Below are 16,372 nucleotides of genomic sequence, written 5' to 3'. Positions count from 1 at the left end.
GTCGGATTAATGTTTTAGTGGTCATGGCAGTTCTTTATAGCACTGGAGTATGGCCTCAGTCACAATATCACATTATTTCCTAACACAGAAACTCTAAATGACGTCTTCATGTGTCTAATTATTTTTATAGCGTCTTGATATGAATTACTTATAAATATAGGTGTGTACATTTTGTACATACATATTAAATAATGTATAATAAGGGAAAACGCATAGTGCCTGTATGTAAAGGTGCAGTAGAGAGGACGTATACCCTCTGAAATGACGAGTTAAAAATTATTTTTGAACTGAAAAACATGCAGCAGAGAGAGAGAAACCTACAGAAGACTTAAGTGAATCTCAACGTGGCAACTGTTTATTCAAGCTAAATACACTTCTTGTGTGGAGGGATGCACACCTGGTGCATTTTTTGACTGAGGTTTCCTTTTCGGTCTAACAAGGTTTTGAGAATCAGTGCAGGGGATAGTGCGACGTCCTTCATGATAGATTTAGATTAAAAGTCTTTAGTTTTTCATGGAAAACTTAAAAATTCTCATCTCCTCTCATCGCCTGCAAATAAAATGTTTCATTCTGAGTGGCTGCTTCATCCTCCAAATGTCTCCAGTCTATGTTGCATGTCTCTCTGAACAGGAACTGGAGAACAGACATGAGTAAACGTGCTTGAGTTTACTGCATGCGTGTCCCCAAAGACAAGTTGTACAGAGGTTAGCTGGAGGAAAAGAAATTAAATAAAATACTGTGTGTTTGACACATTTCAACAGCTTTAAGTGATTTAACATTTTCATATCTTCTTTGATTAGATTCATTAAATGACTTGAAAAAACCCCTGAGGCAGACATGATATCGATGACACTGCACCAAAAGAGTGTCTGTCGTCTTCAAGAGACAGAGAGACTGATACGTCTGTCCCCAAAGGAACTCAGACAGTGCAGACCAGTTTGTGGAGGTATGAGGTGTGAATGAGTTGTACCGCCTCCACTTCAAACAGCCTTATCGTGCAGGGACAGCACCCAGCCAGCTTTCTCGAAAACATCCTGCGGCCAGTCTCTTCATCCGCCACTGCTGTCCACCCCCCTCACCCCCACCTGTCTTCTTTTTTTCTCCCCATCGGCGTCGTCGGCATGTGTTTGGGTCTGTTTCAGAGAAACGACGATCAGAGAAATGTGCGGACATGCACTGACGCACAGATATGTGTGCGTGTAAAGGCCAGTGACAGCTGCAGACTGTGTCCTTAAACAACTTCTTTCCGTTGAGACTCGCAGTTAATAAGTGGAAGTGACAAGGCTGTCCTCCCAGGAAGAACAGCAACATCACTCGTTCCAGGTAACTTTGTTTAGGTTCAAGCGACAAAGACCTTTACATGCTGTTAATAAATGATGACCTGTTGTTTTGCATGTTATTTTGCCAACAGTCAACATTTCTTTCTTAGACATGACCACAAACGGTCCCTAAGGTTAAATAAAGGGAAGGGAAGGGAAGGAAGTTTGCTGAAGTTTGTCCTTTTTACAAACGGACTATTACAAAGAATGGTACACAGACGGTGAAATACATTGGATGTCATCTACGACAATACCAATACCACACCATTTCATCACTGGTGACGTTAAAAAGCAAAATGTGATGCTAAAATGCTGTCGTCTAATGTACTCGCGGCATCTAAAAAAAGGTCAACTTCAAGACTTACAGAGCAGCACAACATCTATCAAATTTGAATCGGTCCAGGTAAAGCTAAACGCTCGCATCTGTCTCATCTCAACGTTTGTTTTTCTTCACTCAGTCACAGTTAGAGCAGGTTCAGTCTGCTTGTCTATCTGTCAGCACCTGTGAGAGGCAGCAAAACACATTAATCATTTAAAGCAAATCATTATGAATTCTTGCACTTGAACCCCTCTCCTCGCTACTGCACTAATGACACGCCTGTGTGTGTGTGTGCGCACGTAGATGTGCAGAGTATGTGTTTGTCCAGGTGTGTGATATTTGCCTCGCTCTCTCTCTCTCTCTCTGTCTCTCTCTCTGTCTGCTGGCTGTAGTCTCTTCTCTCATGGTTTATGCATATGATGGAGAGAGAGAATCCTCATCCCTCCAGTTCTCTCCCCTTCCTCTCCCTCTCCTCCCCCATCCCAACCTACTTAGGTGGAATAGTCCTGTAACTTCACCATACATGAGGAAAGATAACTCCCATTCCTCCCCCATTTTTTGGTGCATACCTTTGACAACACAAGTGAAAAGGTGGGCAGATAAGGAAAGAGAGAAAGGGCAGAAAGATAAGAGGTGAGGAAAAAGAGGGAGGGATGGGGGGGGGGGGGTGATAAGAAGACACAGGGCCGTATATTAACGGCAAGGTGAGTGTGGAGGGAACTACAAGAGGTACAACACTATATGAGAGCAGAAAGAAACTCCGTGTCTGTGTCTGAACAGAGCAGCATGTGCTTATAAAGACATCCAATAAGATCAAGACTGAAACACTCAAGTGTGTAAAATGTCCTGTTTTCAGGGCTTTGTCAGTGCTAATTTGGATTCAACCAAGTCAATAATAAAGAATAATAGACATTTTTATATCCACCATGGGAAGATTTCTTCTGTTCTAAACACAGAATGTGATGAAAGTCCCATTCAGACCTAGTATTAACATCCATCCGCAACGATCTGATCGCACCTGATGGTGGAATCACACGGGGGGATTAAATTGCATACTGTATCCACATGAGATAGGATCTGGCTTACTCACACTGTGTATTCAAATAAAATGATGTTTCTGACTCCAAAAGAGGTTTTTGTGATGACTGGGAGCATTCAGACTTGTGTGTAGGGTGATCTGGGTGAATGTCACTGGATCACTCAGGAAGGATGTTAATGCCAGATCTGAACGGGGGTCATTGTATCACATAAAGCCCTACACTCTGGTTTTGTTTTCTGGTTCTATTCCTATTTCAGTGGGTCACTCTGCTGTAACCCGTGCCAGGTAATAGAGGCATGACAGATCCATGCGCATGCATGTGCACACTGGCAGGGGAAGCTATCACTATGATGCCTTTGCTCGGCTACATTAGCAAATCATCCTGCTGTGGCCTTACTTGGCCATTTGGCAGCCGTTCTTTTAAAACCACCTCACTGTGCTACGAGTGTTAGCTTCAATTCAACAGGCTGCAGCAGGAAACAGATCAAGTTGTGAGTTCAGCGCTGGCTTCTGTTATCACAAAATCTTCCCAGCCTGTGATCTGACAGTGGGTTTTCATTATTACTAATTATGAAGCTGAGTGAAACAGAAAAGAGAACGACAGCAGCCTCAGCATGAGGCCTGAGTGACACAATAACACTGTAGATAGTATTGATGCAATTTCAGCGCATTACATCTAATCATTTGGCAGTATTACAGAGAGCCGTACATCTGTAAACACCAAAGCTTCAGCACAGATAACTAAGAATTAAGTGCAATGAAATGACTGATTTGCTGAAATGTTGATAGGATTGAATCAATTGTTTTGTTGGAAATGGCGACGCGGTTATTTGACCCTTATGTCGATGTGTTGTAGAGATCAGCTGTCTGCTGAGCATATGCTACCACTGCTTAAAATTTAATCTGTGAGTCGAATTCTGATGAAGCGCATCTGGTCGAGTATTGTTCTGCACTTGTTATGTTATGGCAGGAGCATAAACACTAAAACCATTGTGTGGTATTGTACGTATACCTTCTGTTGTTTATGTGGAAATCTAATGTAAATCAATACTGTGCACTAATTCTGTGCGATAATTAGCAGCATAAGCTACTTTTGTAACAGTATTCAGTTTCTCTACACATCTAAATACACAGTGTTGATGTAAATTGCATACCTCATTTTATTTTATTTTATTTTATTTTATTTTATTTTATTTTATTTTATTTTATTTTATTTATTTTATTTATTTTATTTATTTCATTTTATTTTATTTATTTTAATGTTTGTTTCTTTAGGTAATCTATGCCACAATCTAATCTAATCTAATCTAATACAATTGTATGATTAAAAGAACAAACACAAATGTGTTATTGTGTGTTAAGGTAGTCCTGGGAGCAGGAGAAAACACTTGGCCAGCTACGAGTGCGCGCTGTGAGGAAAAAAACAAAAGTGGTTAGTCTACTTTGAGTTTCTGAAAATAAAGTTTTGCTAATGATTCTGTCATAACTTTGGTTATGGTCTGGTTTGGTCTGGTTATTTCCTTTGTAGGGGGTTGGAACAGACAGTGAAAACCGTGGCCTGAATGGCCTCCTCCCATACGTTTCTGTGTTTGTGTGTCCAGTGCACGTCTCCTGGTGACGCTGATAATGCTGTTGCCATCACAGCAGCTCTAATACGCCCACAGAGATTCTTATATGGCAACATACAAGCGTCACCTGGTATCTAAGGCATATACACACACTACAGTGACCTTTTCTGGGGCTGATTTTCTTTCTATGAATCATAGAAATAATATTCGATGGCAATAGTTGTCTGTCAAAGTATAAAAAAAAAAAAACACTATTAAGGACAAGGACCGAGAAAAGTAGAGGGCGTATTGGGAGGAAGACTATAGAAAGAAAAACTGGAAGATAAATCAGACGACAGCAAATGAAAGAGAGAGCTCAGAGGAAAGCTGAGGAGAAAGACTGCTTCTGTGTGACTAATTGGAGAGAGGAGGGTTGTAACAGAGACAGGGTTAGAGATGTTATTCCCATCGGGATCACTCTTAGTCAGAAAGAGTCTAGTAAGAAGAAAAAAAGGAGCACTACTATTGTGAAAAGAATATGTCAATTCAGAAAGCGTCTCTAGCAAACATCTATGACAGACGCTGATATGTGAACATAAACTAAATGAAAATATTTTCATTTATGTTATTGTTTACTGCGTTGTGTGTGTGTGTTATTCCACACCTGAGCACCGTCGTGACATTTCCTCGACAGAAAGCAGCAGACAGCGAGCTGCTCATTTTAAATAAATCACTTTTATCTACGCACATAACCTAACTTCTGTGCAGTTGTGACGTGCATTGACTAATCCCCAGGGGAAATCTGGTTAGATGTAAATAAATGTCCATATTGTATGTAGTACGTGCACTCTTTCATGTGCTGATACTATACGAGGGTGTTAATGTGCCTACATAGGGGAATTTACATAAATAAATGCACACATTTCTCGTCTCAAGCACATTTGTCCATAAATGTGTGGGGGCATCCATATGTAAATGTCACTCTGTGTGTGTGTGTGTGTGTCTCCACTGAGCTGCCGATGCAACCGGAGGCTTTCAAACAGGATTTCCACTGCTTGGTGGAGGTTTATGCCAATGCTGGAGCTTTTGATTTGCCGCTCACTCAAGGACAGCCAAGCATAACAGACTGCATCCTCATACCACAGAGGAGGAGAGACGGGAGAGACGGAGGGAGGAGAGAGGAGGGCAAAGTAGGAAGAAAGAATTATTAAGCTACAATGAATGGGGGGGGGGGGGTTACTGAGAAATGGACTGAAGAAAGAAAGAGCCACTTGCTCTTGGTAATCTGGAAAATAGGGGGGGGGGGGGGTAAGGATATTTGCAGTGGTACAATTCAGTTATGCTGGAAGTTTGAGTTTGAGAAGTGATTACTTTCAGCACTTTATGAAACTTAATTGCATGTCAGGATTCACGCAATCACTTTAAATTCTCACTGGCAGCTTGGTAATGAGTAGACTAATAAAAAAAAAATTCCCAGTTTGATCAGCATTACGGTTTTACTCGAGGCAGTGTTTCTAGAAAGTAACTACTACTGTTCTTCAACTGTAATACAGCTGGCACGGTTTCTGCTCCGAGAGCCATTCAAAAGCTATTGTATTAAGATTTCCACAGGAGTAGTTAAACTGAAAGGTCAAAATGGTTCGATCCTTATTCGTTGTCTTTACTCTATGTGTTGCAGGATCTCAAATGGCTTGATTGTAGCCTCCACAATTACCTTTATACCTGCTACTCAGTTCAGAACATTACATTTAATGAGAGTATATTTGCACATTCTTTATAAAATGCATACAAATGAAACGTGAAATCCCGGATGTAGAATCTGTGTACAGAACACATCTTCCCTTGTTCCTCGCATCAGTGCAGTTCAAAGTCTTTTAAATAATAATAGGTTTGTTGTGAAACATTACAGAGAGATTTGGGCGGCAGTTGTTACTCAAACTACAGAGGAAAAGCGGGAGACAATGAGGCGCTGATGAGCTCACAACAGGCACTCTATTTATTTCAGTTCTAGGTATCGTCTCGGAATTATAATCATTACGCTCCCGTCTGCGCTGATGAAAATACATCTCCTCATTTAGGCCCACGTAGTCATGTCAGTCATTCCAGAGAAAACATCAGCACTGGCACAAAACTGCCATTAAGGTGATGAATATATCAAGTCTTGTGCAAGAAATGTAAGCGATAATTACTCGTGTCATATCTGTAACTTGTTATCAGTGGCATTATTATTGTTGTCATCATCAGCACTGCTGTAAGGAAAGGGGGCGGCCCACTTCACACATGCTAGACTAGGATGGGCACAAGTGTTCATCACAAAGTGAGTTTGTTCTATACGACCAGATAATGACTAGTAATTACTAGTAAAGAAAACTAGTAATAACTTCAGGAACAGTGATTAACGTTGATGTTTGTGTGTGTGTTTTTCTTTTCTTTTCTTTTCATTTCTAATAACCTAATCTATAGGCCGTCTGTGGACAGTGTCATAAGAGCGATGGCATAACCATAAGAGTCTGTCATCAGACTCTAAAAGAGCTTGGAAGTGGAATAATCAGTATGTCATTTGTGCTGTCTCTCAATCAAAACAATAACGTAAGACCTTTAGTTTGATAATGTTGAGAAGCAGCACGGGATTATGTGAGCCGCTGCATTGTTGTCTCGTTTCTTCATTACGGGAAGAGAACACACGAGAAGACAATATTTCCATGACGCTTTGCTCCAAACGACATTTAAAGTGGATGTCAAAAAAAAAAATGAAAGGATCTGTTACCTTGAAAAGAAACTGATTTCTATTTATTTAAAGGCCACATAGACCGGAAGCTCCAATTAACGCTGCGTTTGTGTGTGTATCTGCGTCATTACCTCGTTTATGAAACCCTAAAGTTTCAGAACAAACAGTTCAGCCACTGCTGAGAAAATAGGGTTTTATTGTTTTCCTGGGCTCTGCGAAGCGGATCGGCACTTCCGTAGTTTGATGTCGTCATCAGAAATCCTCACCACTCCTCTCACCACCGTAGCGCCTCCCGGTGCGGGCACTAGTCCGGGCACATCCGGTTGCGTACATTCAACCGCAGAAGAAGAAGAACTACTCTCGTTGTAGCTGCTGAGATGCAGAGCATCCACCGTGCCAGAGGGGGAGCTGTGTATCTGAGAGCTGGCCTATCTATTACGTCACTTCCAGGTACCTGGCCAATCACAGGACAGTAGGAAAGCTCTCGTTGGCTGGCCAATCACAACACAGTCCACGTTCTGGGGGTGTGGTTTTGGTCTGAAACAGCGCGGCTGACGAGAGCGTCAGTGAGGAGATATTTTGATCGGCTCGTTTGCAGCGATTAGTAGGTTTATAACCATGAAAACAAGTTAATATATGTAAGTAGACCTCCATAACTAACATATATGTGTGATACAAGCATTCTATGTCGCCTTTAAAGAGTATTTGGAAATGTTATGGCTCACATATATGTAATATTTAGATCATTTGGTGCCATACTACTAAATATTGTATCTTTAATTCTTGATCATTAATTGACCAGTAAAATGAATGGTAAAAAGTATAGCATGTTGTCTACATCATGTGATCGTAACGGAGACAGTTCTAGACACACAAACCGTAGTATGTGCTTCACAGTTCCAAGACTAAGTTATATTGCTAGAAGGGGAACATTTACATATTATATTACGTATAATGTTTTTTTGTTTTTTTTTTATAATACAAACTCAACATTAGTTCATTGTCAGAGCTGCAGCTTAAATAGCTTAAAAGAGTCTGTAAGTGGATATGTTCTTTTTTCTGTTGCTCCAGCTGTGAGTTAAATTCACCGTGATAAAGTCGTAAAACAGCTCTTATGAGAAATGGGCTGGAAGGATCTCCGGATCAGACGCGACCTGTGGTGATAACATGTACTGACGTCCTTTACCGTGTCCATGTGAATCTGTCTATATCCATGTACCTTGTTCTTGTTGTTTTTCCTCAGTCCCTGTCAGTGTCATGGCTTTTTCCAAAGGGGAGAACTGTGTCAGAAATCTGAAATTAAAACTGTTTCAAATAACTGACATAAACCATGGCGACATATTCTCAGTGCTCCTGTTTAGCATCATAATGTGCACAATTTTAATCAGACAGAGTAACGCTTAATATATGATATTGTATAGTATGAATGGAATTATATAGCCAATGAGTTTCTATCATCCCACTTTTTATCTTTCTAAATTGTTGCTGCTTTTGACCTTTATCAGGTTCACTTGTAAATAGTAAACAAGACCAACACTGTTATTCCTGCTCTGTTTCCAAACAGTCAGACATGAATGATTTGTTCTGATGAAGCTCAAAAATGTTCAGTAATTTATGAGTTGCACATAAATAGCTATTAATCTGCCGAAAATTGAACAAACTGTTCATGCATCTGTCTGTTACACATAAACACACGCACACGCGCACGCACATAAAAACAATGTGTGACAGGCAGATGTGAAGATTGGAGAGACGGGAACAGAGAAGCGCAATTTGCAGATTTTGCTGGAAACTAATTAATCCAACTAACACACACACACACACACACACACACACACACACACATACACGCATTTCCATTAGCAGCACTATGTGCACGCTGAGTCTAAAATTAGTGCACAGTCTGTTCAACAACAAAGGGGCTACAGGGAGGAAGACGTGCTGCCAAAGGGCTTAGATAGAAAATGGCTGAGAGGGAGAAGATCAAGTTAGTGTGAACGACAGTTGCCACAGGAAATGGGAAACCTTTTCAAGTCGCACTTGTTTACACACTATGATTAAGTGACTTGATTTGAACTGCTACCCATGCAGCAAAGATCACATCTGGGGCTGCACAAAACAATAGAAATGTTTTTAAAATATCTGTTTATAATAATACCAACATCATGTATGTATACGCCTGATGTTTACTTTATGTAAACACTTCACATTGTGCTGCATATCCAGATGAGTTTGATGCTGAAGGGTGTTTTTCAACATTTTCATAGCTTTTTATCATACAAGTGGATAAAGAAGAAGAGAATACAGGACCAGCGATTTCTGGTCATGTACAACTCTTGCAGCTAGCAGCTGCCCACTCAGGGCACTTTGGATAAAAGCCTCCATTAAATTGCTGAAATTCCATTTCACTATGGCCTGTAGAGTCATGTTTATCAACATCCACACATCAAGGTTCACACTAAAACACACTGTGTGAAGAATAAAATTAAACTTAAAAATAACGAGGTAGGCTGTGATATCTTTTTTGTACAGCCACGAACTGCTGATACGCAGTATTTTCCATCTCTAAGACTGAAAGCGGCTAAAGTTCCATCCCTCATTCATCATGGAACACACAGAAAGCTGTGTTACCAAAAACCCACATTTGCTGAGTAAAAATCTCTCTGATTCTTGAACCCCCTCAAACACTAATTACGTAATTCTCCTTCAATCGAGTCAACACAATTTAAACACGACGTATATGGCAGGACTACATGTGCGACTCATTCAACAGCTTTAATGAAACATCTCTGGCCTGTTAATATGAAATAATCTCTTCAGCTGTGCGGGGTTCAGCCTGCTAAACATGATGTGGTGCAAATGGAATGGAAGCATAGTTTGTGGGATATGGAGCCTGGCACTGCTTATTAGATTATCAGGACACACAGCGCATTGATTAACTGTGATAATAAAGGATAATGTTCAGTTTAAGTATTAATCCATAGCAGCAGACACAACAAGGCGGGAGTGCTGCCATGCATCTGAGGGACTTTTCTACAGGTTTTTAAATGACAAAAGTTTGGCATTTAAAGTTAAATAATGCAGTAAATATGACCTGAGATTTATATATTTGAGTTTTTTTAAATCTAAAATGGGGGGGGTGGTCTCTCTTCTCATTTTATTTATTTTTAAAGGTCCAAGCGTACATATTATTCATCAAATTTTACAATCTAAATAAAAAATATTCCCACGTTTCCGTATTTTTTTTACTATCGCAAACTCTGTGAGGTAAATAAATAAATAATAATAAATTCTGTTTTTTTTTTGTTTTTTTTTAAGATGATTGAACTTTATGCTGATGTGTTGCATTGCATAATATGTTTTCCATATTTCCTGTGGGCTTTTGCCCTTAATTAACATAATCATTTATTGCACAAGGTTCTGGCATAAATGACAGTAAGACAAGAGGCTGTGTGTGCGTGTGTGTTCATTTGTCACATGTACAGTCCATATCATATAAGTCAGAGGCTTATCAACTCATCCCCTACATTTTTAACCTGCAGTAATCACTTTGTCAAAGTCTTATGTTTTCACAGATGTAAAATTCAAGTAGCATATATTGTTTGTTCATACCGTTTGCTAAATAACAGTTATAAATAAATACATAGAATGGAGGTGTAGCATAAGCTCAGTCAGGAAGATTAAAATGCAGCATGCTTCCCTCATAGTCTCATTCACATACGACCGGCTTACATAACGTCCTCCTGCATGTGCATTGTCACTCCCCAGCTATCACTTTCCGGGGTGTTAAGACAACAACACAACCACTCTTGTTTGGGTGCTGCATCATCTATTTTCTCCCACTCTATCCTGTCACGATGGGGCTGGAGCAAATCCCAGCTGACATAGGGTGAAAGGCAGGGTACACCTTGGACAGGTCACTGGTCCACCGTGCGACCAACGTACAGAGAAGAACAACCATTCATGCACACCTATGGTTGCTTTAGAGCGTCTATCCATCTATCCATCCATAACCCGGGTCTTCTTGCTGCAAAGGCAAGAGTGCTAACCACTACACCAACCGTGTGGCCCGCTTTAGTGTGTCCAATTAACCTCATTCCCTAACCTTAATCTGCATGTTTTTGGTCTATGGGAGGAACCCAGAAAGGACCCATGTGCACACAGACAGAACATCCAAACGCCACACAGAAAATCCATTGGGCAAATCGGGATCCAAACTGGTGACTTTCCTGCTGTGAGGCAACAATACTAATCACTGCACCAACATATGAACATATGACTTTAGCTTCTGAATGGTGTGTGGATGCGTTCCTGTTGCTCCATGCTGTGCTTTCTGGACATGGAGGCTTAGACATAGACCAGCTGATTCTTTGAACTCATTGACGTGGTGGAGAGCTGGCCTGCGATCTGTCCTTTCTTTCTAAACCTCTCTATTTCTACTTCCTCTCTCTTTCTTTTGAAAACAAAACGGTGCAGCTATTCTTCTGAGGACACTGGATTGACTTCCATTCATTTTGGACAGCCTAAACAAAGTGTTCTGCCTAACCTCAAACATAACCTGGTAATGTCTAAACTGAACCCAGCCACAATTCAAATCTTAGCCTTAAACTTAAAGTTTAAGTTCAACAGAAATGAGGTTCAGCCTCATTAGTACCAGGTTTTGGTCCCAATGGGAAAAACTGATCTGGACAAGGTCAGTGTTTCAAGTATATAAACAAACACACACACACACACACACACACACAGTCAAGTGTTGTGTGTCTTGTCTCTGGACATTAATTGAGATTCTGTCAGAGACTCTGGAAGGAATTACTGCCACTTGCTATGCCTTTACACTTGCTGTCTATCACACACAGACAAAGACCTCCACTTCACATACACACACATACACACACGCACAGTTTTATGTGCTGTCTTGCTTTCCTTCTTTCGCTCATTCATTTATTTTCAATTATTTAAATCATTCAGTCTTTAAATTGAATTATCAGGACATACACATAATTAAAGCGTGTCATTATCTTTTTATTTTCACCATGCTCTTCAATTCTACCTCTCTCTCTCTCTCTCTGTCTTCATATATCTCTGTTTCCTCAATCCATCTATCTCACGTCTGTCGCTCCCCTGACTCATTCACTTTATTCACTCACTATAATTGAATCTCATTCAAGTCAAAAGTGTGTTACTGGCACGCAAAAATAAAACAAAAAGCCTCACACCAAAGCAAAACATCTCCCTCTAGCCTTTCTCTTGCCTGACAATAGGCCAGAAAAAATCTTCTTTTCTGTTTCAGTAGGACCTGTTTTCAAAATCCAACTTTCATTGTTCACTTTTTCTTGCTGTGAGTTATTTAACACTTGTATGTGCTCACTGGATTAAAATATTATTCATACACAAATGTCTCTTAATATAAATCCCCATTACATTTTTATTTAGTCATCAATATATTAAGGTTACAGTGTAATAAGTATTATTAGAACACTATGACATCATTCCTATTGTTACAGACAATTACAGTAGAAAAGTGAAGACAGAGAGAGTTAAGAGTTTAAAGGTCCAGTGTGTAACATTTAGGAGGGTTTATTGGTAGAAATCGTACACCTTAAAATGTTCTATACATTCACATGAGCACAGTGAAAGCTGACCTACCTCAGTGAGGTGTGGGTTGGGGTTGAATCCACACTGGTTACAGACAGTGGCCTTACACTGGGTGCAGGTGTTGTAGTTGGGTACAGCCGGTGGGTTGGACAGCTCTGTGGTGGTGCACACTGGACACAGTTTGCTGCTTGGCATGGGAGCAATCTGGGGCACCGAGTAAGGTGAGGTGGGCGTCATGCTGCGGTCAGGAGAAGCCGATGGAGATCTGCCTTTCCTGGAGCCACTGAAGTCGACTTGGAGGTTTCTACGAGATGCGTGCTGGCCGGGACTTTCATGGCCTCCCATACTGGACCCAGTACGGCCGTGACCCGTACCGAGACCAGAGCCCTGGCTGGACTGCATATGTCGGGGAGGAGTCGTAGTCTCATGAGTTGCCAGACGGTAAGGCTCGCCAGTTCTGGACCCTATTCCTCCACCTGTACCCATACCTGCTCCTATTCCTCCTCCTCCCATTCCCCCCATTCCTCCACTTCCCATTCCGGCCATTCCTCCACCTCCCATTCCTGCACTTCCCATTCCGCCCATTCCTCCGCTTCCCATTCCGCCCATTCCTCCACCTCCCATTCCTCCACTTCCCATTCTGCCCATTCCTCCACCTCCCATTCCTCCTCCGCCCATTCCACCCATTCCTCCGCCTCCCATTCCTCCTCCGCCTCCCATTCCCCCTACTCTTCCTCCTCCCATTCCTCCTCCTCCTATTCTTCCCATCCCTCCTCCTCCATGTCCTCCTTGTTGCATGGCAGGCTTGGGGCTACCCATTTGGCCCCTAAAAGAAAGGGAGGAAGCACAAAGGACAAAAAAAAAAAGCATTATTATCTATCAAATGGGCAAATAACATTTGTTTCCCACACACACACATACCTTAACCATAACCAAGAATTGAGTTAAGCTAACCTAAACCCAATTCTAACCCTAACCCTAAAACCAGATCTTAACCCCGAAAAAGCAATAAGGACATCCAAAATGTCTTCACTTTGCCCAAATGTCCTCATTCCTTACGGTTTATACGGTTTTTGGTTCTCACAAAGCCACAAATACAATAACCCACACACACAAAGTCTTCACCTTGTGGCGCTCACAGCTCTAACAAGAAAGTTAAAAATGAAATGATTCCTGGGTAAGACTATGGCAGGTTTTCTTAGTCATGCCAATTAATAGTCACAACACCAGTTGCTGTTTAGGCTCACAGTAATAATTGTGCCTTGCAACATAATCTCCTCCAAAGAAAAACAAACGCTTTTTAAATGATGCCCATTGATCTTATATGGCTCATCAACTGGAAACTGAATTTTCTATCTGGGACATGTTTTAGCATCCATGTCAAGTTCATATATCCATGAAGTGGACATGAAATTGCGTGGCTGCAAATGTCATCTTGGAGAAAACAAAGACTTGTGAGGTTCAGCTAGACAAAACACATAAACTACATTGTTACGTTGTGATTCTGTGATATGTTGCCCATCTATTGTGAATGGCTCTTTTGGCATTTTGGAAAAGTGAGGGTAATGATAACATGAAAAGAATTTTTATAGATGTAATATTTCCTACATTTGAACAACGAAGAAATAAAGTTAACTTGACACAATCTAATTTCTTTAGATTTTTCCCCTTCCTTCAAGAGGAGTCACCTATGAAATCTGTCCTCTCCTTGAGAGGTGCAGTTGCCTTTATTTATAAGTGCATTGCTAATTTACAGAACCTATCCCTGGAGACTCTGAGATCCATGTGGGAGACAGACCTGGGCTGGGGTGTGGGGGGGTATTTCACCAGAACAGTAGGGAGCAGCGCTGCAGGGGGTGCACTCTGCCTCATTATGTGCCTGGCTTGGAGTAATTCAATTTAAGGTGTTACATCGCCTTCACTTCTCAAAAGCCAAACTCTATGGCACTGTCCTAGCTTGTCCACTTACTGGAATACCATCTTCAAGACTCTGGCAGACGTCTTCCAATTGCTATCTTTGGGGTGGCAGGGGTCAACAATAAGAATCTAGTCGGTACTAAACGTCAAATAACAAAATCTGTCACTCTGTTGGCCAAAAGGAAGTCTCCCCACTACCCGAGCTGGACTCCATGGATGCAGGATGTGTTGCACCATCTCAGCCTTGAGACACTTTTCACACCAAATACTGTAGTCAGCTAGACTCGCTATGATTGGGGACTCCTCGGTTCAATTCGGGGTTGCAACATTCAACAGGTCCGAGTTTGCTTTCACACTGCACTTCAGTGAAACAAACCGAACCTTTTGAATAACGTGTCCCCCTCCTCGCCTGAGGTGGCGCTGCATCAACAATTACTGAAGGAGAAGACGAGACAAACAATGAACAAGAAAACTCACTCATCTGTGTTTAAAAAGAAAAAGGGCGAAGCAAAACTTGCCTACTCTAGGAAACCTAACACTGTTGTTTCTACTGCTGCACAATGACAATAAAGTTTCTTGATTGTGAAAAACGTGAATCTCCAAAAAAAAACTAATCAGTCAGTCCATCACAATGCATACCATAACATAATCCATCCTTGTCCTTAAAGCTTCTTCAAAAAAAACACATCACTGAAATTCGATTAACGACTTAATTGCTGAAAGCTTTTTTTTTTTTTTAATTCATTTTCATATACTGCTGGTGGGGCAAAGTAAGTGTAATGAGAAGAGTTGTTTATTGCCGACTGATTGTATAATGGAAAAAAAATATCTATCTGTCACTGTATTCTAACACATTCAATTACCTGCACCGGCAGAGACGGAAAAGCAAAAATAATAATAAATAAACCAGAAAAAATAATTACTGTTTCATTCACTGCTTGCTGCTGAAAGCCGTGAAAGGAGCTGCGAACATCCAGCAGCATCAACAAATTAAAGTGGAATATAATAGTCAGTGGAAAGACACACATTCACAGACACACATTAAATACACGCAGTAAATACCACATTCCTGAGAGGAGGTTAAAAAGTACAAACCAATGCCTTAGGACACTATCATTCAATTATTGTGACATTAACCCTTAGTGCTCATGTGGCGCTAAAATGAAGAAAAACATCTTTTTCATCAGATTGCCTATAGGCTGTGCTGTCGGTGTACGTTTTGACCGACAACATGAGACAAACAATATGTGAACATGCTTGTTCACATGGTTGAACACGGCCCCGACTATTCTTTCTTTCCATTTAATTTATCATTCTTTTTTTCAGTATTTTTTTCCAAAAAAACCATTAATTTTTTTGTCCTCCTTTCTGTTAAGTCTCTCCTCTCTTCATTGCCTCTCTGCCTACTGCCATTATTTTTCAGCTGGCACTGACCATGGCCTCGCTCCCCTGATGGTTTTCTTTTCCTTTGTTAAATCGCTCGTTTTTTATTTCCACTCTCTGAAGGCAAGTGAACCTTAAACGATCCTTTGTGTCTTTCTAGCAACAATTCCCCCAATCAAGGAAAAGTCCCTTTGAGTTATGACTGACAGTGACAGAATAAAAAAAGCTTTACATCACTACTAACATGATTGTAAAACTTCAGATTCAGGTTCAGGTAAACTTGAAACCTGAAAAGATAAAATGTGGCTTTTGCAGGACAGAGTGATGTTTTTGATCTAATAGCAATTTTTAAATCCATCTCTATTGTCTCACAATGACATATTGCACACCCTTTAAACACAATTGCAAAGAGCAACACAGTTGTGTGTCCTAAATGTCTGAAGGAGTGTTATCGCAGGTCGTTCCTCCCTGCAGCTGTTAGACTGTACAACAAACACTGCTCCCAGTAGACCACACATCACCAGG

At 40.9% G+C, this 16,372-nt stretch overlaps 2 protein-coding genes across 3 annotated transcripts in view; both read right to left on the bottom strand.

Moving 5' to 3' along the window:
• bsna (bassoon presynaptic cytomatrix protein a) overlaps positions 1 to 13,252 on the bottom strand; it is an 86,968-nt gene extending 73,716 nt beyond the window's left edge. For both annotated transcript variants that reach the window (XR_009241777.1, XM_058644035.1), the window contains exon 1: positions 12,599 to 13,252. Coding sequence is in view for 1 of the 2 variants with exons in the window: in XM_058644035.1 (XP_058500018.1) it covers positions 12,599 to 13,249 (651 nt within the window). In the remaining variant the exon portion in view is untranslated. The remainder of the gene's footprint in view (positions 1 to 12,598) is intronic.
• Positions 13,250 to 16,372, bottom strand: part of LOC131468219 (rRNA 2'-O-methyltransferase fibrillarin-like) — a gene marked incomplete at its 3' end in the record, with an annotated part of 28,573 nt that continues 25,450 nt past the window's right edge. The window contains exon 2 of the mRNA XM_058642233.1: positions 13,250 to 13,373. Within this exon, the coding sequence (XP_058498216.1) occupies positions 13,250 to 13,373 (124 nt within the window). The remainder of the gene's footprint in view (positions 13,374 to 16,372) is intronic.

The sequence above is a fragment of the Solea solea genome, chromosome 11 (genome assembly GCF_958295425.1).
Source record: "Solea solea chromosome 11, fSolSol10.1, whole genome shotgun sequence".
In the NCBI taxonomy this organism is placed as follows: Eukaryota; Metazoa; Chordata; class Actinopteri; order Pleuronectiformes; family Soleidae; genus Solea; species Solea solea.
This window is presented reverse-complemented; position numbering and strand designations above follow the sequence as displayed.